The 21,246-nt window shown below is 42.0% G+C and overlaps 3 protein-coding genes across 6 annotated transcripts; 2 read left to right on the top strand and 1 right to left on the bottom strand.

Annotated features, from left to right (window-relative positions):
- Positions 1-2,494: 2,494 nt before the first annotated feature.
- On the bottom strand, positions 2,495-3,810 carry LOC115673148 (uncharacterized). The gene is made up of 2 exons (XM_030595233.1): positions 2,981-3,810; positions 2,495-2,735 (listed from the first exon to the last, which is right to left on the bottom strand). Exons 1-2 carry the CDS (start codon positions 3,808-3,810, stop codon positions 2,495-2,497), a joined length of 1,071 nt encoding a protein of 356 aa, XP_030451093.1.
- Positions 3,811-5,114: 1,304 nt separating this feature from the next.
- Positions 5,115-8,330, top strand: LOC115673126 (uncharacterized). 2 transcript variants are annotated; one of them, XM_030595211.2, is made up of 8 exons: positions 5,115-5,247; positions 5,556-6,030; positions 6,367-6,484; positions 6,881-7,005; positions 7,278-7,363; positions 7,790-7,899; positions 7,993-8,025; positions 8,106-8,330. In XM_030595211.2, exons 1-8 carry the CDS (start codon positions 5,157-5,159, stop codon positions 8,157-8,159), a joined length of 1,092 nt encoding a protein of 363 aa, XP_030451071.1. In that variant the 5' UTR covers positions 5,115-5,156; the 3' UTR covers positions 8,160-8,330. The 2 variants fall into 2 exon arrangements, with proteins under 2 accessions (XP_030451071.1, XP_056164478.1); XM_056308503.1 differs by lacking the exons at positions 7,993-8,025; positions 8,106-8,330 and having other exon boundaries at positions 7,794-7,899.
- A 1,323-nt stretch (positions 8,331-9,653) lies between these two features.
- LOC115673127 (nuclear transcription factor Y subunit B-1-like) lies at positions 9,654-14,330 on the top strand. 3 transcript variants are annotated; one of them, XM_056308506.1, is made up of 7 exons: positions 9,654-9,887; positions 10,434-10,674; positions 11,140-11,269; positions 12,270-12,353; positions 12,492-12,542; positions 13,111-13,176; positions 14,039-14,330. In XM_056308506.1, the coding sequence occupies exons 2-6, from the start codon at positions 10,451-10,453 to the stop codon at positions 13,153-13,155; spliced, it is 534 nt and encodes a 177-aa protein (XP_056164481.1). In that variant the 5' UTR covers positions 9,654-9,887; positions 10,434-10,450; the 3' UTR covers positions 13,156-13,176; positions 14,039-14,330. The 3 variants fall into 3 exon arrangements, with proteins under 3 accessions (XP_056164481.1, XP_056164479.1, XP_056164480.1); XM_056308504.1 differs by having other exon boundaries at positions 11,140-11,283; positions 12,278-12,353; XM_056308505.1 differs by lacking the exon at positions 9,654-9,887 and adding an exon at positions 10,022-10,153 and having other exon boundaries at positions 11,140-11,283; positions 12,278-12,353.
- Positions 14,331-21,246: the final 6,916 nt, after the last annotated feature.

Below are 21,246 nucleotides of genomic sequence, written 5' to 3'. Positions count from 1 at the left end.
GAAATATTCGTCCACCTATATGGACCAAAGACTACATCTGCTCTACATTGAGTTTTTCAGGTACACAACATTCGGTATCTTCATATGTCTCATTTAGTAGACTCTCGCTAGAACATATGCGTTGCGTTAGTTGCATTTTAGAAGAACATGAGCCATCTTCATATCATGAAGCACCACATGACCCTCAATGGCAACATGCAATGGCAGCTGAACTAAATGCCCTCATTGAAAATCACACTTGGGATATTGTTTCATTACCCCCACATCGAAAGCCGATTGGCTACAAATGGGTATACAAAATCAAATTCAAAGTGGATGGTTCTGTTGAACGTTACAAAGCTCATTTGGTTGCTAAAGGATTCACACAACGAGAAGGTTTTGATTATCATGAAACCTTTTCTCCTGTTGCCAAAGAGATAACTGTACGTTCCTTCTTATCCATTGTTGCCATTCGTAATTGGCCACTGCATCATATGAATGTTCACAATGCATTTCTTCATGGGGATCTGGATAAAGAAATTTATATAGAACTTCCGTAGGGTTTATGCAGATAGGGAGAGTCTCGAGTATGCTGTCTCCATAAATCCCTATATGGGCTTAAATAGGCTTCTAGGCAATGGTATGCCAAGTTCACTGCTGCACTTACAAGTGTAGGATTTAAGCGTTCCAAAAATTTATTTGTTGATATATGTTGATGATATACTTATCATGGGAAATAATGATTCTCATGTTGCGAAATTCAAAGAATATTTGCACTCCACGTTCCACATTAAGGACTTGGGACCTCCCAAATAGTTTCTTGGGATTGAAATCGCTCGATCTGACAAAGGAATCAACCTTAGTCAACGAAAATTCATCTTGGAAATTGTTTCAGAAGCATGAATGTCAGGATGTAAACCAGTTGTTATACCAATTGAACAGAATGCCAAGCTGACGACACATGAATATGTTAAGAGTTGATCTTCATCTATCAAAGATCCATTGCTTAAGGATCCATCCGGATAACAACAACTTGTTGGAAAATTGATATATCTTACCATGACAAGACCTGACATATGTTATGTAGTGCAAATACTTAGCTAGTTCATGCATAACCCGAAACAGTCCCATATGAATGCAGCATTAAAGGTAGTGAAATATTTGACGGGATGTCCAGGACTCGGTATATTTTTGTCTCGTGACCGTAACATGAAGATGACAGCTTATTGTGACATAGACTATGCTACGTGCCTAATGACCAGAAGATCTATCACTGGTTTTTGCGTCAAATTGGGAAGATCACTAATTTCATGGAAAACGAAGAAACAGTCAACCGTATCATTATCATCAGCCGAATCAAAGTATCGAGCAATGGCAAAGACTGTTTGCGAAATAGTTTGGCTATGAGGACTACCCTCAGACCTTGGATTACAAGTTGATGGATCGAGTGAACTGTTTTGTGACAATGATGCCACACTCAAACTAGCGGCAAATCTAGTTTTCCACGAGAGAACAAAACATATAGAAGTTGATTGTCATTTCGTTCGGGACAAGATTCAGGAAGGGATCATTGTGACAAAAGGAATTGGAACTGTAGAGCAACCTGCAGACATCTTCACTAAACCACTATATCAAAGACAACATACATATTTACTGAGCAAGCTAGGTGTCCTTGACATATATAGGCCACTAGCTTGAGGGGGTGATTTGGAGAGACGATTTGATATTGTATATTATTTCCTGTTTTTTCCTCATTTTTTACGTTATAAATAGGTCAATGTACATGTACACAAATCAGATCAATACAATACAATTTTCTCCAATTCTGTTCGGTTTCTGTGAACAGATCCACGTATACAGGATTTGATCAGCACTCAAGTTTTATTCTCTATAGGCGTGATGTTTGTTCTCATTGACCAACAAACTCCTGCAATCGGGCCGACTGTTCTCATCTACTCAAGTTCGAAATCACGAAGTAGATCAGCATAAGCGGAAATGTTCAGAATGAAAACTCATGTGGATGGAGTTGTTCAGATTACTGATGACAAAATAAGTATAACTTGGTGATGCTATTTTATGTTTTTTAACAACAATTTCACGTAACTGTTCTTTTGTCGGTGAAATTTATACGGTTCATTGCATAATTCATGCTTGACTACATAAAAGAACTGGGGATTGTCATTGAACACGGTTGCAATAACACAGCTCCTTTTTCATGGCAACAATATCACTAGTCTTCACTAGGTTATTGCGACATGAATACCATGTATATGCTTCGCTTATTGACTTCGTCTTAGTATGTCATTAACATGATTTACCATGTTTAGGACGTTTTGGCTTTTGTAGAAGAGGAATGACAATAATCATTTGCAAAGATAAGAAATATTTATAAGATCCTCCATATTTGCTGTAAAATCCAAATGACCAAGGTTCAAAATGCCATGTCTACGGCGGAGATGAATTGCAATAAATACATTCAAACGCTACAACAACAATGAATAGCCATGAATATGACTCATGGTTGTGTTGGAGGCGACGGAACTTCGCGCGCAATCAGCAACGGCTGCTTGACGTTCTTCCTCACGTATCTGCGCGCCCATACATGCTTCCCGTTGATGGTGAATTTCGCCTTGCTCTTGCTGCCGAGTATTGAGTCTATGACCGAAGCGGGACGGACCACGAGACGGGCATACAAGGCTTGTTCCTCCGGCGGCACCTCTTGCATGTGCAGCTCCTCGATGAAGTTTCCAAACCGCCTATATCAAGGGAAGAGAGAATTTAGTTGTGCTTCAACCCTTAATGTTTAGTAGTCCTTCATTTTTGTCCTAATTACCTTGTTGGTTGACCCGGTTTTTCAAAGCTCTACTTAATAATCAACATGGTCGACAGATTGAAGATGATATTGAATTGTAAATTGTAGTCACGAAATCGGTTAAGCTTGAAAAAGAGTAGTATTTGACCCGCTTTGCCATAGAAACTAAATAATCGAGAGGGAGCTAACCTAGTGAAATAGTCTCGAACTTCACTTTCCGGAATAGGATATCCCTTCGAGAACGTCAAGAATATGGTCCGCTCATCAGGTGGCATTTCGATGTTGTCTTGGATTGCGGAATCGCTCGGCTTGACAAGGAAGCAATCGTCGTCCCAGATTTTCGCCTCTTGTTCATAATTTTCGCTGAACAGCAGATCTAGAAACCCTCCATTTTTGAAGAGCGGGATGAATGATGATGGTACGTTCGGTGGTCCGACCCCCATGCCTTGGTATGGAACTGGCGGTATCAGATATACAGATTGATCGCCGTAACCTTGCTCACTTGGGTTTGCAAAGTTACTGCTCTTGGCATTGGCATTACTTGTCCTAGCCTTATTTTGCGCGATTTTTTGCATTATGTCGAAAAACGCCAATACGCAAACATCATTGATGACCTTGTTCATTCCCTGAAGAATCACGACGCGGTGCTTATGAAAGAATCCGAGTCCGATTTCACGGTTAGTCAGGTTCCGCGTGAAGCACATCTCGCTGGTCCTCGACGAGGGTGGGAATTCATCCCTCTGCATGCAAATCAGGCACTCGACAGCTTCATCGGCCAGCGCGTTGAGCACGCTGTCGGGCCATTTCAAGACGGTGGTGACGAGGGTCTGGTCGCGGCCCGCCCTCTCCAGCCACATCAAGAGCGCCATCACTTGCACGGACTGATTCAGGTCCCGGTTGAGGTTGACGACTAGGCGAGAGTAGACCCGCCTGTCGGCGCGATGGAAGCAGCAGAACTCATCCAGGGAGAGCCCGTGAAGTAGCTTTCGCAAATGAGGGGGAAGAGAGTCAGCAGCCATGGTAGCTAAAGATTGATGGTGTTGGTTTCTTGAGAGCTGTTTCGGATGGCGAAGAAAAATGGGTTTTTGTAGGTGCCGAAAGGGTGCAATCTTGCGTTCTTCGCATTGGTGACTGTTGGGGCGATGATTGCATACATGGAAAGAGCATTCTGGGGTAATCTGTATAAGGTAATTGGCATATAAAATTGAGACACAGCTTGCCTGATGCAACTCTCTTGTCACTTCCTAATCAGATAGCCTCGACCATAATGATCTGTATACAAGAGTCAAGACAAACCGTGCATGCATTTCTACTGGTCGCCAAGAACTGTTTTGGTAATCTAGTACAGTCCTAGGAAGCAAAACAGTAAATGATGCCGGATTTCTTTTGCCGTTTATGGAGATATTGCTGCATTTAGTGGTGGATTCTGGTATTAATGCTTCACCTTCATGCCAAGAAAGGCCAGTTAGATGCTACTTCAGATTACGCTCTTAGAAAGAAGAGGAGAAAAGGGAAAAACGTGTCCACTGCTAACTTTTGTCAAATTAGGAAGTTTTCCGGACAAAACATAATATCGGACAGTCGATGATTTGATGATTGGTCAACATGGTTCTGTAGATCGAGCGTCGTCAATAAGCACACGTTAATTCGATTTGGAAGTCCCGCGATGTCCTTAATGTAATCTTCTTGATGGAGTAAGAAAATCGGCCGGTCTAGTTGCCATCGATACTAGATTCGATCATTAAGTTGACGAAGTATGTAATAAAGAACGGAAAGAGAAGAAATCGATGAAAAAAAAGATTGAGCTTGTTTAGTTATGTCTGTAACTGACGACTAACGACTAACGGCTAGCGACCAACAACTAAATTATCCATAAAACTAAATGATTGTCATTGATGAATGATGGTTAAAACAATACATAGCATGGCAAGTGCCGGTTGTTAGCGAATAGCAGCCGATAACCATAATTATAGGCACGGGGATTTGTGTCGTTTTTTCTGCTCCTCATACACCGAACTATTTCGCTCGCTAAAAAAGGAATTTCTGCCGCTAATTTCATCTCTTCAATAAGTTAAATGAGAAGCATAAAAAGAAATTGCAAGGGTGATTAACTCATTTTGCAAGCAACGACGACAGAAATTCACGAAGGCGGTTCATATACAATTTTTTTCCGGGAAAAAAACGAAGTTATTTATTTATCTGTTTGTTTATTTTTTTTTTTGGGGAAAGTGGTGAATCTTCATGGGCCTGGGCTTCAAAGTTTATGGCCCACGGCCCATCTTCTTCTTCAAAACGCCCATTCGATCCGCGTGCTTGATATGTTTATCATCAGTCTTCTTCTCCGAGAGGCGGGGAGCTCGAAACCATGTCGACTTGCAGGTTCCTGCTGAGCAATGGCGTCATTTCTCAGTCCTCCGATGCTCCCACCGTCGCTTCCTTTCTCGAAACCCATACGGGTACTGTTTTCTCTTTACCCTTTTCTTGTCTTTTTTTTCTGGGTAGAAGTCGAGTCCGGTGTTTCTTTCTTTTTTCGCTGTTTTTCATGTCTGTGGTTTCGAGAACGGGATGGAATTTGAGCTTGTCGGAACAGTTTGATGACCCGTTTCATCAGAGCTCGCGGCTCTCGAATTCCTCAGCCAAATTCTTGTGTGCTGTAATTGGAAGAAACAGTGAATTCATAACGGAGTCATCAGCTGTGGGTTCTGCATGTGCACGGCTGTGCATGGGGTTTCTGCTTATGGGGCATTGTGGAAAATTGTGTCAGGTGCATACACGACCACCCGGACTCACAACAATGGTTCCTGCATCTTGTTCTGGGGAAGGCATCTGAACAGGCTGATCGACTCTGCGAAGATCCTGTTGCATTCGAACCCGCGGCTTCTGTTCGGATCAAGCTGGCCCGCGGATGCATCGTCGGCGTCATCGATGGCCCTGTCGATGTGGGAACTGGGCATTCGGGATTTGGTTAGTGACTCGACGGGGAAGGTGTTGCCTCGTGCCATGAGAGATGGAGAAATGGGACGGGAATTGGCCATCACGGTTTTGCTTAGCGGGGATTTGGAGAGTTCGAGGAAATCTGTGCATGTTGATCGAAAGAGGGTCGATCATGTTCTCGATGTTCATGTTCATGTTAGTGCTTATGTTCCCCCTGTGTTTGGTGCTGGGCAAAGCGGCGCACGGTTGGCTTTGGTGGGACGAGGGAGGAGTGTCGCTGCCGCAAAGTATTCGGATTGGGTAAGGTTAGGTTGCGAGCTCCATAAGAAATTTACGATGATCTTTGGTCTTTGTTTTTCTTCAAATAAAAAAGGGGTGTAAATGTCTAGGGTAAATTTGTAACTTTTAGGACGTATCACCGGTTGATGTGTTTTTGATCGCTATGCTCTTCTAAGAGTAACCGAAACTTCAGTTCGACTCTTGATGAATTCTTTACGTGGTGTTTTCAGAATCTCCTGTTAATAAGCTACCTTTAGCACTGCCGGGCCAGCACATGTTAGAACTCTCTGGGTTCCTCGTATTGGTTTCCGACAACCTTTTTTGTTCCTGTGGATCTGAGACCAGTTTCATTTTGTTGACAGGCTCAGGAAGCCTCTGGAGCAGTTGAGGCCTCCTTCTGTGACCGAGCTATTGCTGTCAGATGATGGTGATCATATACTTGAAGGAACTATAACAAACTTTTTCGTCGTCTGCCGCAAGGTGAGCATCTAAGGAGGCATTATTTTTAATAGAAATTCAATTGCCCTGAAGGTTCTTGGTCATGCTTCATTATCTTGCCATTCTTGATAATAGTCACTAGTTACTGCTTCAATGCTTGTAGATAGTTACTCTCATCTCATGTCTCTCAGCGGCTCTTATTGCAGCAAATGGACACTTAAAACTCAGAAAATTATGATTTACTAATTTGAGATAACATATCTAGTGTTTCAGTTATTCGTCCATTTCAAATCAATGACAGTCGGCAAAAATGGCGATCTTAAATTTCCATTCTTTGTTTTACTTATTGGGAAGAAATTTTAAAATTACATAGCTGGGGATCTACAGTTTGATGGTTTGTTTTTCAGCTTTAAGTGCCTGACTAAATGCTCTTTTCAGGACAATGGTGAAGACAATGGGAAAGGTATGCATCCAGGGACAAATATTTATTCCTCTTTGGAAGTGCAGACAGCTCCTGTAAGTGATGGCGTCCTTCCTGGTGTTCTAAGGCAATTAGTGATCGAGTAAGTCCACCACTCATGTGGAACTCCCTTTTGAGGATACACCGCCATTGATCTACATAAAACAACCGATTGCTGTGTTGCCAGAAAAAAGAGACGTATTATCCTAGTTTAGTTGATTATAAACTAAGGGAGGCTGAATTAGTGCACACTCTTGATGATTATCAAGTTCTCCCAATTTAGAGACATTGTTCTAGATGACAAATTTAATGCAAAGAAAAAGCTTGATTCCCTTATACTTCTAGCATCGTCATTGACGTCGATGGGACATGCAGAGTATGCTTGAGCAAGGGAATTCCATTTCGAGAAGTGGCACCTTCGTGGTCAATGCATGAGCTTTGGGAAGAGGCCTTCATCACAAGTAAAATCTCGCTCTTTTGCCACCAGCTATAGTATTATGCCTGCTCTGTCTTTTACAGATTTCTGCGCCATAAATCTCTTGGTTTAATTAGAATTTAGAAGTAAACCCTTATTTCTACAATGATTCGAAAATGTGAGTTTGCATGGTTGGTTGGTCGGATACCGAGATGGCATTTTAGCTTCTATTGAAAGCTGTATTCATTGATGGCTTGTGTTCTGAATTGAATTGCTTTATTAGATTTGAGTGTGTGAATTTTTCCTGGAGCCTTGTAGTTATAATAACCCATTTAGATAAAAACGGCTGACTAGTAGGGGTACATTCACTATAACATAGACCAGTCTAATCTCATGCAAACTTTGAACTATTTCTAGCTGTAGTTGGGGGACGATAGTTATTATTGTTTCATGTGGCTTTCGGTGGCCACAGATAGTTTGAGGCTTCTGCAGCATGTGGACACAATTCTAGTTCCAAGTGACCGTGCATCACTAGAATCAAGGACCTACAAAGAGGTGTCCTGGAAAGAGAAGCAGTTTCAGGTTTGTGAATGTTTTGACAGCGTGATTCATTAAAAAAATTTGGCTCCTGTCATTATTCTTATCGTCATTTCTCCTTTATCTGCTGGAAACCAGGATGGTCCAGGGATGATCACGAGAATGATCCAGGTAAACTACATTTGCCTTTATGTTTCTTTCATGTGTTACGTGAATCCATCTGATCTGATGCTTCTGTGTTTGACGAGCAGATGGAGATCATGGAGAAAGCAATGTTGGAAGGGCACTTATTGGATTCATCATGAGCCTTCCTAAGCCAAGAGAAAATGCCTCCCAGTGTCCTGCATCTGTGAGCTCGAGTAAGATCACGATCATTATTATGAAAATTCAGTCGGTTTTTATTTAAATGTCCGTATGTATGTATGGTGCTACCGCCATATCCCTTGGAAATATTACCCATGTGCTACCATAGAGAAGCTTTGTTCATTGCCAAGTAATGAAGGAAAACTTCTGTCTTTTTTGTTCTCTTTTCTTTCAGTGAATAAGAAAAAAAAAAATGCATGACTGTGTCCGGTTTCTTTTGGTTAATCTGTATTTCACTGGTTAATCTGTATTTCACGCGGAACATGCAGAATGATCTCGTAGTAATGGATGTATCGATTCCAAAAGTGGAAGAGCGGCATACAATTGCGATGATTTTGCTTTTGCCTTATGATCTGTGTTACCATTAAGGATTTCCGACATTCTGTTCTGAACAATTCTCGGTCTGCCGTCAGGAAAGTTTCCATTTTTCCAGATGATCCGAGGAATAGCATGACATCGTAGCAGAAATTGGAGGATTGAAGCAACTGACTTCAAGAGAATGATTGAGATGGAGATCCTCAACGATCATCGACGCATGTCATCTCTTCGGGAACTCTCTTCATCTCTTGGATGAGTGCTGAGAACCAGAGCCATTCTCGGGAGGGAGCGACCAATCATCCGATGATGTCGCGTGCCGGGATCATTAGACGCGCATTACAGCCCCATCGCGATGAAAGAAAGAACGAACGAACGAACGCTCTGTACCGAAATGAGTGTAACAAGAACCTATCCACAAATCAAAGATTTCATAGATCGTAGCTAACCTTGCTTTTCTCTCTCTCTCTGTCTCTCTCTCTCTTGGGGGTATCATTGCCCTGAACGAGACTGCGTTAGAGAGATTTCTTGGTTTTTCGTGCATCCGATACTCCGCCAGCTCGTGTTGGACCGAAAATGGATGGAAACCAATTCTCACGTTACAATGAAATACACAGGAAAACAATAGAACAGTCCGGTGCTCGAGATTGTTCGAACACCGACATCCCATTCGCGCATATTTGTAGAACCGCACGGTCCCGCGTTCTACCGAATGACCCCCCACAAAGGTTCTTGTCTCTCAATCACAAGCGGCGATGTCGCATGTAACTCGCCTGAACATCGTGTGAGATCAAACTCCTCCTCGAGCTTGCCAGATTTCGAGGATTTCGAGAGACCAAATTGCAGCCTGCAGATGACGGGCGCGGTTTAAACGAAGGGGGTTAACGTGGCGGCGCGCCATTTTGAAAATTACGATCCGCGGAATTTAAATGGGCCCGCTAGAGCGAGCCCGAGATAGGCCCAATTCGGGCCCGCTAAAGCGAGCCCATCTAGGCCCACGAAACAAACCCACCCGAGGGGCGGCCGATAAATTCCAACCGAAAAAAAAAACACAAGAAAAGAGAAAAGGGGGAAGAGAGAAAATACATTCTGCTTCAAAAAGGCGGCTGCAAAAAGTTCATCCAATCCCATTCATTCCTTCAATCAATCTTCTTCCTCTCCCTTCTCTTCTCTCTCTCTCTCTCTCTCTCTCTGCGCTTCTTCCCTCTTTTCTCCGTCGTCAGATCTTCTTCTTCTCTCGTATAATAACAAACCAAAAAAAAAAAAAAAGGAGGCAACAACACGCGACGCGCGCCAAATACGAATCGAATTCAATCCTCATCTTCCTCCTCGTCCTCCTCCTTCCTCTCTTCCAGGTTCGTTGTTCTCTCTCTCTCTCTCTCTCTATCTCTGCGCGGAACTCGTGGTCCTCTTATTAGGGTTTCCTTTTCCCCCCCCCCCCCACCCCGCCCGCCCGCCCGCTTCCATTTCTGCTCCGGTCTCGTGTTCCTCGCGTGCGTGGCGTGCCGTGGCGGAATCGGTGCCGGCGGATGTTCAATTCCGATGCGCGCCTCCCGGTCTTGGTCGGTCGTCCGGTGATCCGCCGGGCGCTTGATCGATCGATCGACCGCGGTCTTTTTGGGTAGATGTGTCCCTTTTTTTTCTCCCCTTCGAATTCCTTAGTCGCTGAATGCCGATGATTCATTTCTTGTTAGTTTTAGTTCTGTTCTCTCTCTCAGTTTTGCGGTGTGCGTGTTTAGATATGTAGCACGGATACCTACTGTTGTGCGTCTTTGTAATATGTGGGTGCATCCATTTCTGTTGGTCGGGATGAGTATGCAGTTATCCTTTGGTAGTTAGCGTGGCTGACCGTAGGGTTTCGCTCTTTCTAATTCAAAATTTTTTTTTTCTTTTATGAGCAGACTGGGTTGTTGATAAGATGGCGGAAGCACCGGCGAGTCCGTTGGGCGGTGGGAGCCACGAGAGCGGCGGCGAGCAGAGCCCGCAGTCGGGTGGTGTGAGGGAGCAGGACAGGTACCTGCCCATTGCAAACATCAGCCGCATCATGAAGAAGGCGCTCCCGAACAATGGGAAGATCGCCAAGGATGCCAAGGACACTGTCCAGGAGTGCGTCTCTGAGTTCATCAGCTTCATAACCAGCGAGTACGTGCTGCAGATTCTGTTTTGCTTGGGATCGGATCTCGTTTCGCTTGGATTGGTTATGCAGATTGTGGGTACCATTGGTTCTTTCAGTCCACTGCCGGGCTTCCTGCTTTAAGTGTGGTTTACGCGGGGATAGAGTCTTTGGTTTGTGGAATGCTGATCGCTGTCGTTGGAAGTCGAATTTGTTTTGCTGTTTAGTGTCTGGGTTTTCTTCTCTCTTTGGGATTGCTCATATAGTAAAATCAATTTTTGACTTTGCTGTGTTTATTTCCGCATCAAAATGGGTTCCCTCGGTGAAAAGTTATTGGAGAAACTGGACCGAAGATAAAATGCGTAGAGAAAGTGACACAGATAGGGTTGTTCGTGATTTTCTTTCTATAATTTGTGGAAAAGATAGATGTAGGCCGGGTTCTTTGTCACAGAAATTCCTGCTCAGTACTTTTGTTTTGTTCGGGTTCATTTTAGGGCAAGTGACAAGTGCCAAAAAGAGAAGAGAAAGACAATTAATGGTGATGACTTGTTATGGGCGATGGCAACCTTGGGGTTTGAAGACTATATTGAGCCGCTCAAGGTATACCTGGCTAGGTACAGAGAGGTAAGTTATGCTTCCTATCTATGTGTTTACTCCTTTTACCTACATAAATGCTTCAGTTTATGTGATACCTATTTGGCTGACCATCAAAGTACTTGATGATTGAGGGAAATAAACCTTTTAAGTACAAGTTTGCTGAGGTCTAGTTTCCAGCGCAGTGTCATTGGTGGCTGGAAAAACTGTCTGTCCAAGTTTCTTTTAGTTCGGTTATTGCCCCTTCTCCTTTTCTTTGCCTTCTCTTTCTCTCTTTTAGTTTATGTTCTAAACTTCTGAGACTAGAGCTGCAGTTTCACTGCCTTATGTTGTCTAGCAAAAATGGCACTTTTTCTACATGAACGTTGGCGGTTACAGCCTTAGTTTAGTTGACTAGAGGATAGCTAGTGATATTCCGGAGTACTTTATGGTGCTGAAGGTTGTGGAGCAGCTACTACTCTGATGTGGGGGCTGTAGATACAATTATCTTTTGTTTGTTTTATGGTGAAATGGATTCTTTTTCCATTCTGCGGTAGCTCAAAGATACTGTTGGTTTCCTCTTATTGCAGCCACTACTTAGTGAGTGGGTTGTAAAAGCCACATCTCTTGCTAACAATGACAGTTGCATCCTTCTGTATTGTACTTTAGCATGTTTAGCTTTCAACATTCTATTAGAGCTACCTCAAGTCAAATTATTAAAATGTGTTGTGCAACGAAAACATGCTGATATGTAATGCCGTTTTTATTGGCTTAAGAAATAAGTTAAAAGGAACTGATTTTGTTCTTGGCTTAAAACATTGATATCTCCTGTCATTAATTATTGCATCGTTAGATTCTGCACATTTTATTTATGCTTTTTACTGACGCATGCTTCCTCTTTGGATAAATGTCTCAATGGGGGATGATCATGTTGATGGCTGCAATGGAACAGTTAGAGGTCTGTTATTTTAAAGTATTATGGATTCTTAGCTTTTTTGGTTAATTGGTTTTGTTGTATTCACTAAGTTTGTGCATATTAATCTCTTTATAGGGCGATACGAAAGGTTCTGCAAGGGGTGGAGATGGATCAGCTCGGAAGGATATTTCAGGAGGTCAACCTGGTCAGAATGTCCAGGTGTGCAGAAGTGTCTGTTCTCTTTAAAACACGATAAATGTTTTAGGGCCATGTTTGCAAAATGAAAGTCTCAGTTTTTCTGCCCTGCCTATAGATGTCATATTGTCTTAGACTTTACATTTTTCTGTTGAATCGCAGTATGTTCAGCAGGCTTCATTGTCTCAACCTGTGGGCTATATGAATCCACAGGTCTTTCTCTCTCTCTCTCTCTCTCTCTCTCTCTCTCTCTCTCTCTCTCTCTCTCTCTCTCTAGTTCTAACCAGTTATAGATGTTGTCCCATTGTTTTCAAAATTGTGAGTGAGCCATGAACTCATGATATCATGCAAACCTACAATCAGTGAGGTAATGTTGTGTGAAGTCCCTCATTGGATCAGAAACTGTTGGGCTTTTCAAGCGTAAAGTAATACAACAGAAACAATGGGTCCTTTATGTATCACAGAAGGTGATTGGTGTGCTTTTCTACCTTAACCAAGATAAAACTCGATGACTATGGGGCTTTCCACCATCAAATTCGGCACCAAAAAAGCAAATAAGAAATGTTACAGTTTTCTTCTTTGGTCTATGCAAAAGATTTTGTTTGATATAACGGACGCTTTCTGGTAAATTTTTTGAAACAGTCAAATGTGGTAGAGAATAGTGTCTGAGCTATTAAGTGGTTTGATTATGCTTAGATTATAGCTAATCTGTCATTGCAGACAGGCAAAGTGATACTTTATGATACGCCCTGATTTTTGTGTTCTTTGGTTAATATGGCAGTACGGTCAACAGGGCTCAGTAAATTACGTCAATGCGCATCAATGAATTACATTAGTTCTTTTTCAGGTAACTCATTACTCCATATTTCCTTGCCTCCCCCATTCTTTAGCAGATGCCCTTTGCGCACTAGGCCTGGATCTGCTTGTGCTCTGCTTTTGTGTGTTTGCTATATTTTATCAAGAGAAGGTGACATGACAGTGCAGTATTGCAAAATTGGTGATGAAGGAATTGACATTGGAAGAAGATACTTTCAATAAAGTTGGACTTGTTAACTAGACTGGTTTGGATATATGTCGGTGTGGAAGCCAAGCCTCCACACAAATATGATGTCAAATCAAATTTACTGTGTATGTTGCAATAGAGCTCTTTTTAAATAACACATGAAGTGGATAAGAAACACTAACATAGTTCATTCCCAACCAATCTGCAATTTTACATGCTCGTTCTGTTTTATAATACATTTGCAATGCGTACTAAATCCATTCTGGTGATGACCCAACACAGAGTTAGTCATTTTACTATTTCATGATATATCACTAGGCTATAATCTTATGCCTAAACGTGTGCTTGACAAAAAGTAGTATGATAATTTTAGCATGTAATTTTATTTAACCGTGGTCTGAAGGAGGCTATAACATTGAAGCACATATAAAACAAGGGATGTAATATGTTTCATTTTTCTTTCCTTGTGTTGGAGCAATCCACATGCAGGGTAAACTTGGAAGAGATTGACATTTAGGTAGCACTTAGTTTCTGTTTCACGTATTCCGGTTAAGTGAAAATAGTACACTTGTTGGCTAAAGTGGTAAAAGTTCCCTTCTTTGTTTCTGTGTTTTGACAATGGTGGAATTGGAAGTTGGTTGGATGTAGAAGTGGTTTCTGGTCCTACCGTTACTGTTTTCTCATAGAAGTTCTGTGAGCATTGCAGGCACAGATGCAGCATTTGCAAGCTCTCACGGTGGGAGGTGAAGCATGGTGCGAGGAGCTTCTCTTCTATAGATATTATGGTGAATGGCGAGGTAGATATAGGCGAATAATATTGGAAAAGCATCTTTAATGTGGTTATATTAGTTCACAATATGGTGTACTTGTAGGTCTGGAATAGTGAGGGATTGAAGGTTGACGTCTAGGATATTTTTGTTGTTAATTAGGAAAACAGCTACAGTTGCCTGATATTCTGTAAATTTGGTTCACTCATTGAGCACCTAATCGACTTTTTATATCGAGATTTCAGCCGATGCACCTCACTCTCGATTCTATATGTTGTGTGAGGCTGAGGACTCCCACGCGATAGTGCTCATTTTACTGATTAAGAGAGTATCTCATTTGCGTGTTTTGTTTGGTTTTCTCTAGTTAAGGTAACGCGTCCTATTGAAACCTATGCTTCATCAGATCACTTCTTGACTGCATTCGTGTTTTGAACATGTTTAAGGGCTGGGTGGCGATGCGAACGAGAACCTCTTTTCTTGATTAAATGCTTGTGTATGACGTGCCAGAAATAGGTTAGTAAACATTCGCAAATGTGCTTCTCTTTGTTTGGTGGATATCATGTTTGCAATTGTCATGCCTGGTTATGCTGTAGCTATACAAATTAACTTTACCAGCAGAATCTTATTGTACTTATTCATTAAATCGGGGAATTTTGGTGGTGTGCCATCCGCTCGAGCTGATATCTCACGTTTGGCAATAGCTTAGCTGACCGCTGGGTAGCTACCCCGCGCCTTAAAAGGATTGGATGGTAACTATGTTACTGCAGTGGAGGTGATCATAGTTGTCGTCTCTGGTGGTTAATAATTAACCCCAGATTGTTTTCTCTGCTGTAGCTATAGTGTGAGCTTTGCTTACAGGCTTGATTCTGTGGACAAGCAAAGGTTATGGTCGTGGTATGGCATGTTCTGCTTGTCATGTGCGTAGTACTGCTCCGTATTGACCCTGCTCCCTTTTGCTGTTTCTTCGTACCTGTGACAGAGTCCAGCTGATATGAAATTGATCTGTATATTCTGTACTGGATGAGGATTTATCAATATAAAAGCACATGCATTTTTACCTTTAATGCAGTATAAAATTGACAATTTCAAGTTGTCGTGACGTTGAGTACTGAGGTATTTTTTACTTGCTCTCGAATTATAGGTTTAATGTTTTGTTCTTTTGCTGGACACCGAATTTCGTAGTGGTGCAACCCTTTTTTCCATTTGATGTCGAAACAGATTGGCAACTCGCGTTTTGTTGGTAAGGTCAAATTAAAGCTGCAAGGTCGTCGGCTCGTGAAGGTTGAATCTGCAGTCGCTAGAAGGCGTCTTTTCAGTAAGCGAACGGGTCAGGATTAGAGAATTTTTCCCCCCGGCGCGAAAATCTCATGGCAGTATTTGTATGATGTAATCGAACGATAATCGTGGCGCGCGAGCCGGGACCACGCGCATTACGTTCTCACTTTTGATTGACGGCCTAAACCTCGCCTCTCTTCCGCATTTCGACCCCCTCTTGAATGCTGCAAAACCCGATAACAACCAAGCCCAGATGTGTCGGAGTCGTCAATGTTAAAGAAAAGAAGAAGAAAAGAAAAATAGCCCGGAGTTGCGATTCAAGTGAAGGGGCCCAGTTGGTGGGGGTTTTGTCCGTGTCGATGTAGGGAGCGGGCACGTGAGGGGCTGGCGACACGTTACGATCACGTGAGCGCGTGACGGTAATCGGTACCGTTTCCCCCCCCCCCCCCCCCCCCGCCCCACGGTTCCCAGAAAATAAAAGGCGAGGGGCGAGCGTGGTGGCATCATTCATGTCATATCAAAGATCATATATAAGTTCTGGGTCCCTGAATCTGATCCTCGCTTTCGCTTCCCCCTCTTATATTATTATTATTATTATTATTATTATTTTGGGGGTGGGGGTGTGAAACGAAGAAGAAAAGGTCACGACGGCCTGAGCTGTGTTGGCGGGGATTGATGTTTGTGTAGCATATATAAAAATACAATGTGGGACAAATGCGTGTGTCCACTCAGACACGACGTGACCATCATTTCTGGCCTCTGCACGAGCCCTCCAGCTCACCCCTCCCCCCCCCCCCCCCCCCCTCCCACAATTGCCACCATGGCCAACTTGACCCCTCCCATGGAGTCCTCGTCCCCTCTATCTCTCTTCTCCCTCTCTCTTCTCTGGCATTTTGAGTGGGCGACATGAGAATCTCACATTCGTCGCACACGACTCGCAAGCGATTAAAGGAGAATCGCATGCCAAGGAGAGATGAGGATGGTTTCAAGATAGAATTGAAAATCGAAAAACCGGTTGGTTCCAGATTTCGAAAATCGGGAAATCAGTTTCGACGGGAAGATTCCGGGTTCCATATTTCCACTTGTTGGAATTTGAAATAAGTTTTGTGTATTTCTTTTTCTATGTCTCCGCGCAATCCTGCAGTATTCCGTGACATCTGATGATATTTATATTTTTCGTGTATCTAAATATGAGTTGTGATCATTGAATTTTGGCAACAAATGATGATAATTAAAAGTGATAATTCATCGCAATCATTCAATTAAGAATACAGGTGTACCTTGGTACAAATGCTAGAACCTATGATATGGTAGGTTTCAGGTTTCACATTATGTCTGGTAGGTTTCAAGTTCCAAAAATTTGGGAACTGGCCTTGAAATCGCTCACCCCTAATGATAAGTCTACATCGGAATATCGCTTTGTCTTCGGCTGGAAATTTTTTGTATTCCATCGAACGAAATATGGGCAATCGATAATGTCGATCCCTATGCTCGTCCCTAGCCCATGTTCAAATTTCTCTCGACGCCGTCTCTCCTCTCGCGGGTGCTAGGTCGTTCCCCGATAGATTATATAACCCAATTTTCACTTTGATAATGGACATTTCCTGTTCTTTTTTGTTCATGGCATGAACTAAGGAACCGACCAGCTGAACTGAGAAAGCATGGACAGACCGAACATCTGAAATGGCTTGGACCGGTCATTTCGCTAGACTCCGTCCTTTTTATCAGGTGGGGGTACCAAGATCTCCAGCCTCGCTAGTTAGCACAACCGTCCTACAGAATGACCAGTATCTTCTCTGAAATTACTAATCACAGAAATGAAAGCAAAAAGATTTGTGGGCAACCAATGACGCATCCATCCGATTTGATTCGGAGCATCATTTTTCGGGTTCCCCTTTGAAGCTTAGTTAGCCCCTGGTGAACAATCAAATGTGCCCCCACCTTCTCCTCAAAACCCAGAAAAAAAGTGAAAAAAAAAAAAACATTTGCAACTCTTGAAATTTCTCTAATTTCCAATGGAACAATGGCAGCACCCAATTCGCCAGCTCACGCCTGAGGAGTCATCTTCTGTCGTAATTATTCTGGGCTCTGCAAGTTCCCACCACCCGCCACCTCCTCCCTGCAACATTGGTCAAAGCAGTGTGGTGTCGGGGTGCGCGTTTTTCCCCCTCGTACATTTGCCGAAAACGTCCCCTCCTTTTGCCCTACAGCTGGCCATGTTACCTCTCCTGGACAGAGAACGAACGTTTAAAAAACAAGCAAAGGGAAAGGGAACAAGACAGCGGATTCATTTCGTTCGGGCGTCGGTACGACTCTCTCGCCCTTCCGTCACGTGGCCGATGTTCATGCGCTTCACTTCGTTCTTCGGGGGGAGGTGGGGTTTCGTTCGTTCGATCGTTCGTTCGTTCTCGTGCATTTCGCCATCTGTCGTGAAGTCCATGTCCGAAAACGGAATCTGCAACGGTCGACGCGGACCCCTTGACCGCCACCTTATTAACAGCTGGTTCTCCCCTCCTTTTTAGCCCACTCTCGTTTCATCGAGGATTTCCTTTTTCTCTTTTTCTAAAGATTTTTGTCGACGAGTTCTCGTAGCGCTTGTTACGGATACGTTATGAAAGAAAAATTATTTCTAGAGCAATGGGCTACACAGAATACGAGAAAACAGTACATTAAGACTTATGAACCTTTTCCATTTCAATTACTCAAGAGGTATTTTTCAACCAAAAAGTATATTCTCAACGCAGTAGTATTATCGGTGGGCAAAAGTTAAGTAATGAGCAAACGAACAGGTCCCAGAGGCTTGTGAGGGAGTTTCGGCTTCTCTTCTGTGGTGAGGTTGGCAGTTAACCAAACACCAAAAAGGGTCTCGAGCAAAACCTTAAAAGGACTGATCCCGATCCTCATCCGGACCTCGAGATCACCGATATGTAATACTCTTCCTATCGGGGAAGACCAAGGTTCGAGGAGAATTAGAAGTGCAAGGCGTGTGGGTACTGACACGTTAAAATAAAGAACGCAATTGTACAGCCTGCCGTCACTACAAATGCAAATGAATAGGCTATAGAGACCCTTATGGGAGCTTTGGCTCCTCCTCTGTGATGAGGAGGTATTTTTCAAGAAAAAAATATTTTATTTTGAATAAATATTTCCAAACATAGCAGTATTATCAATGTGCTATGTGATATGCCGTATTGAAAATGGGAGTTTAAATAAGTGGATTGCCTCCAACATTGTAAGGAGTTCCTTATGTCACTTAAGCATACCCAATTTTTTTTTATAAGGGAGAATATTAGGGAATGGTTTTAGGCACTCGTAAAAAAAAATCTGAATTTTTTAAGATAGAGATTTATTTCGCAGGGTAATTATTCCTTTAAAATTGAATCATTTCCCATCAAGTGTATTTAACTAGTGCTTTCGCAACACCCATTAATACAATCATCAGCGATATGTGTAATTTTACATCAAAGCGCGTTTGTTTCGCGAAAAATGAATGATTTAAAAAAATATTTTCCTGAAAATGATTGCTCCTACCACTTACAAAGATAAATCAATGGAAAATACGATCATCGGGCACGAAAATGTTTAGACATAAAATTATTGTCGATAATGAGAACATTTTTCATTGAATAATTATTCTAAACGATATGAGCGATCAAATATTATCTAAATCATTCATTTTCTTTTTTGCAAAAACAAACTAATCCTTATTTTTTTTATTTATTTTTGGAAAAGAAAATTCAAGATTCCACCTGCATTTATGTCTCCGAATTATCGTCACATTTGCAGGAGCTGCGCTGCACGCAGTTTTTCCATTACCAGTTCGTGGATTTCAGCCTGCCCATAGAATATACAAATTGACCCCTACTCCACTTCCATCAATAACCCTAATAAATACACTGAAGAGAATTAATTAATCGTGGAATCTTGTTGATTCTGTGGGTAATGGGTATCATGATAATCCATTTGTTTGCATGTCAACTTACTATGTTCAGTACGTTCTTGCAGATCGATCAGTAGCTTTTCCTTTGCTGGGTGCGTTAGGTCATCTTTCGGATTGATCCCTTGTTCACATCATTACTGTTCAGCACTAATCCTCTCACATGGTGCATTGTTCTTGCAAAAAGTGCACGAAGACGAAGGATTCTGGCATCCGATTCATGATTGCGCCATGATTTGATAATTACACTTTATTATATAGGGGTTAATATCACAAAAAATCCTAAAATGGTACATCTGTGACAAATTTACCCTCCGTTAATTTTCTTAAAATTTTACCATCAAATTGCCGAGTTGGATGATACGAGACAGTTGACGGATATATCAATTTAGGGTTTTACCATTTTGTTTTTCACATATTTACCAATTTATGATTTTTGTGGTATTAATCCAATTTAACGGAGGGTCAATTTACCACAGGTGTACCCGGTTTGAGATTTTTTGTAGTCAAAAAATTAATTTTGGGTAAATTTGTCACGGGTGTATCAGTTTTGGATTTTTCGTGGTATTAACCCTATTATATATGAATATAAATTTGTAGCTTTCCCCTTAGGAATAAAAATTAATAAATATGGACATTCAATTTGAATTTTGAGACCCCATTAATCAACATCACCGGAATAATCAAGCCGGCGATCTAGGGCCTCGAGAAAATTAAGTACGCGCGTTAATCATGACAAATCGTGATAGGCGGCGAGAGAGAGAAACCCTTTTGGTGCCTGCATATGGACGTGCCCTCCAAATTATGCAGTCCAGCTCTCCGCATTCTCTTTGTACATATTCCACATTCTATGGCCTTTATTTTATTCGTAAAGATTAGATAAAAGAAGAATAAGAAGAAGAGGAGGAGGAGGAGGAGGAGCAAGAGTGCGGAAATAGACCCGTCTCGTTACACATGTAGAACATGCCGGTGTCGGGTTAGGGTCGGGTCGCACGTATGCATGCGGCGCGAACTTTACAACACGGATGTGATCGATGTTTTCTTCTTTTTCGAAGTAGGGGAAGTCTGATCCATCGATTTATAAGTGGTTGATGTATAATCTGAGTCTAATTTCATGGTATGATCTCAGCAACCATCCTTTAAAGAAATCTCGAGATCAGCATGAGATTAGCAAAATCAAGAATGAATCTTGGAACTCTCTCATTGCTGCTGGCCCACGACAGAAACACTCAGACAAAATACAAATGCTGGCCATGCATTGCTGGTGAATAGTGGGTCCACGTGATCGGGCAGGACGAGGTTGGCACTCATTAACATCATTTCCACCATTTTCCCTTTTTTTTTTCACTCCGAAAAAAATTATATAATAAATAAAATCACAATTTTTCTCCCAGGACACATGTGATAAAAGGTGGTAAACGGTCGGTGCAATGGTAAATTGTATAGTTTGGTTCGATAATTACTTTATAAGTGTCTCGAGACGTTAGTTAACATAGTTTGTAAATAAGTAAAAAACCTACAACACGACAAGATACAACCATGCGGTAAAAGAGCATTTTTCGCGTGGTTCGGAGTTTGAATTTTCACCTTCATATCTTTCTTCCGGACCCATTAGATTTGCAAGTGTAGGAAAGATTCGTACGTCCCAAATAATTTCTCGAAGTACAAAAAGAAAATGTATACTGTCTTATTAGTATGTTTTAATTTCATATCTATGTGATGTACAAGCTACATTCAGTAAATTTATTAATTTCTCTTAAGAAATGACCCTCATCATAAAGCAACTCGTTTTGACGAGAGTGGCCCAAAAAGTATTTATAAAAAACCTGTTCAGATCACGAAACAGTTTGCCACTGCCAAATGGCCAAATCACAGTGTCACGCCATAAGTACTATCTTAGGACTAATCAAAGCATTAATTTAATACAGAGGGGGG

Source organism: Syzygium oleosum, unplaced genomic scaffold, assembly GCF_021117445.2.
Source record: "Syzygium oleosum isolate NSW1041296 unplaced genomic scaffold, Sole_v2.1 Sole_v2.02, whole genome shotgun sequence".
Taxonomy (NCBI): domain Eukaryota; kingdom Viridiplantae; phylum Streptophyta; class Magnoliopsida; order Myrtales; family Myrtaceae; genus Syzygium; species Syzygium oleosum.
This window is presented reverse-complemented; position numbering and strand designations above follow the sequence as displayed.

What these genes read in the sequence shown, in the direction of transcription:
- LOC115673148 (XM_030595233.1), bottom strand. Translation starts at nt 3,810, where the DNA reads ATGGCTGCTGACTCTCTTCCCCCTCATTTGCGAAAGCTACTTCACGGG. An exon ending in GTTCGAGACTATTTCACTAG is followed by an intron (nt 2,736 to 2,980) that starts GTTAGCTCCCTC and finishes CCCTTGATATAG; the next exon opens with GCGGTTTGGAAACTTCATCG.
- LOC115673126 (XM_030595211.2), top strand. Translation starts at nt 5,157, where the DNA reads ATGTCGACTTGCAGGTTCCTGCTGAGCAATGGCGTCATTTCTCAGTCC. An exon ending in CTAAGGCAATTAGTGATCGA is followed by an intron (nt 7,006 to 7,277) that starts GTAAGTCCACCA and finishes TGGGACATGCAG; the next exon opens with AGTATGCTTGAGCAAGGGAA. An exon ending in GGAAGAGGCCTTCATCACAA is followed by an intron (nt 7,364 to 7,789) that starts GTAAAATCTCGC and finishes CGGTGGCCACAG; the next exon opens with ATAGTTTGAGGCTTCTGCAG.
- LOC115673127 (XM_056308504.1), top strand. Translation starts at nt 10,451, where the DNA reads ATGGCGGAAGCACCGGCGAGTCCGTTGGGCGGTGGGAGCCACGAGAGC. An exon ending in ATCAGCTTCATAACCAGCGA is followed by an intron (nt 10,675 to 11,139) that starts GTACGTGCTGCA and finishes GGTTCATTTTAG; the next exon opens with GGCAAGTGACAAGTGCCAAA. An exon ending in AACCTGGTCAGAATGTCCAG is followed by an intron (nt 12,354 to 12,491) that starts GTGTGCAGAAGT and finishes GTTGAATCGCAG; the next exon opens with TATGTTCAGCAGGCTTCATT.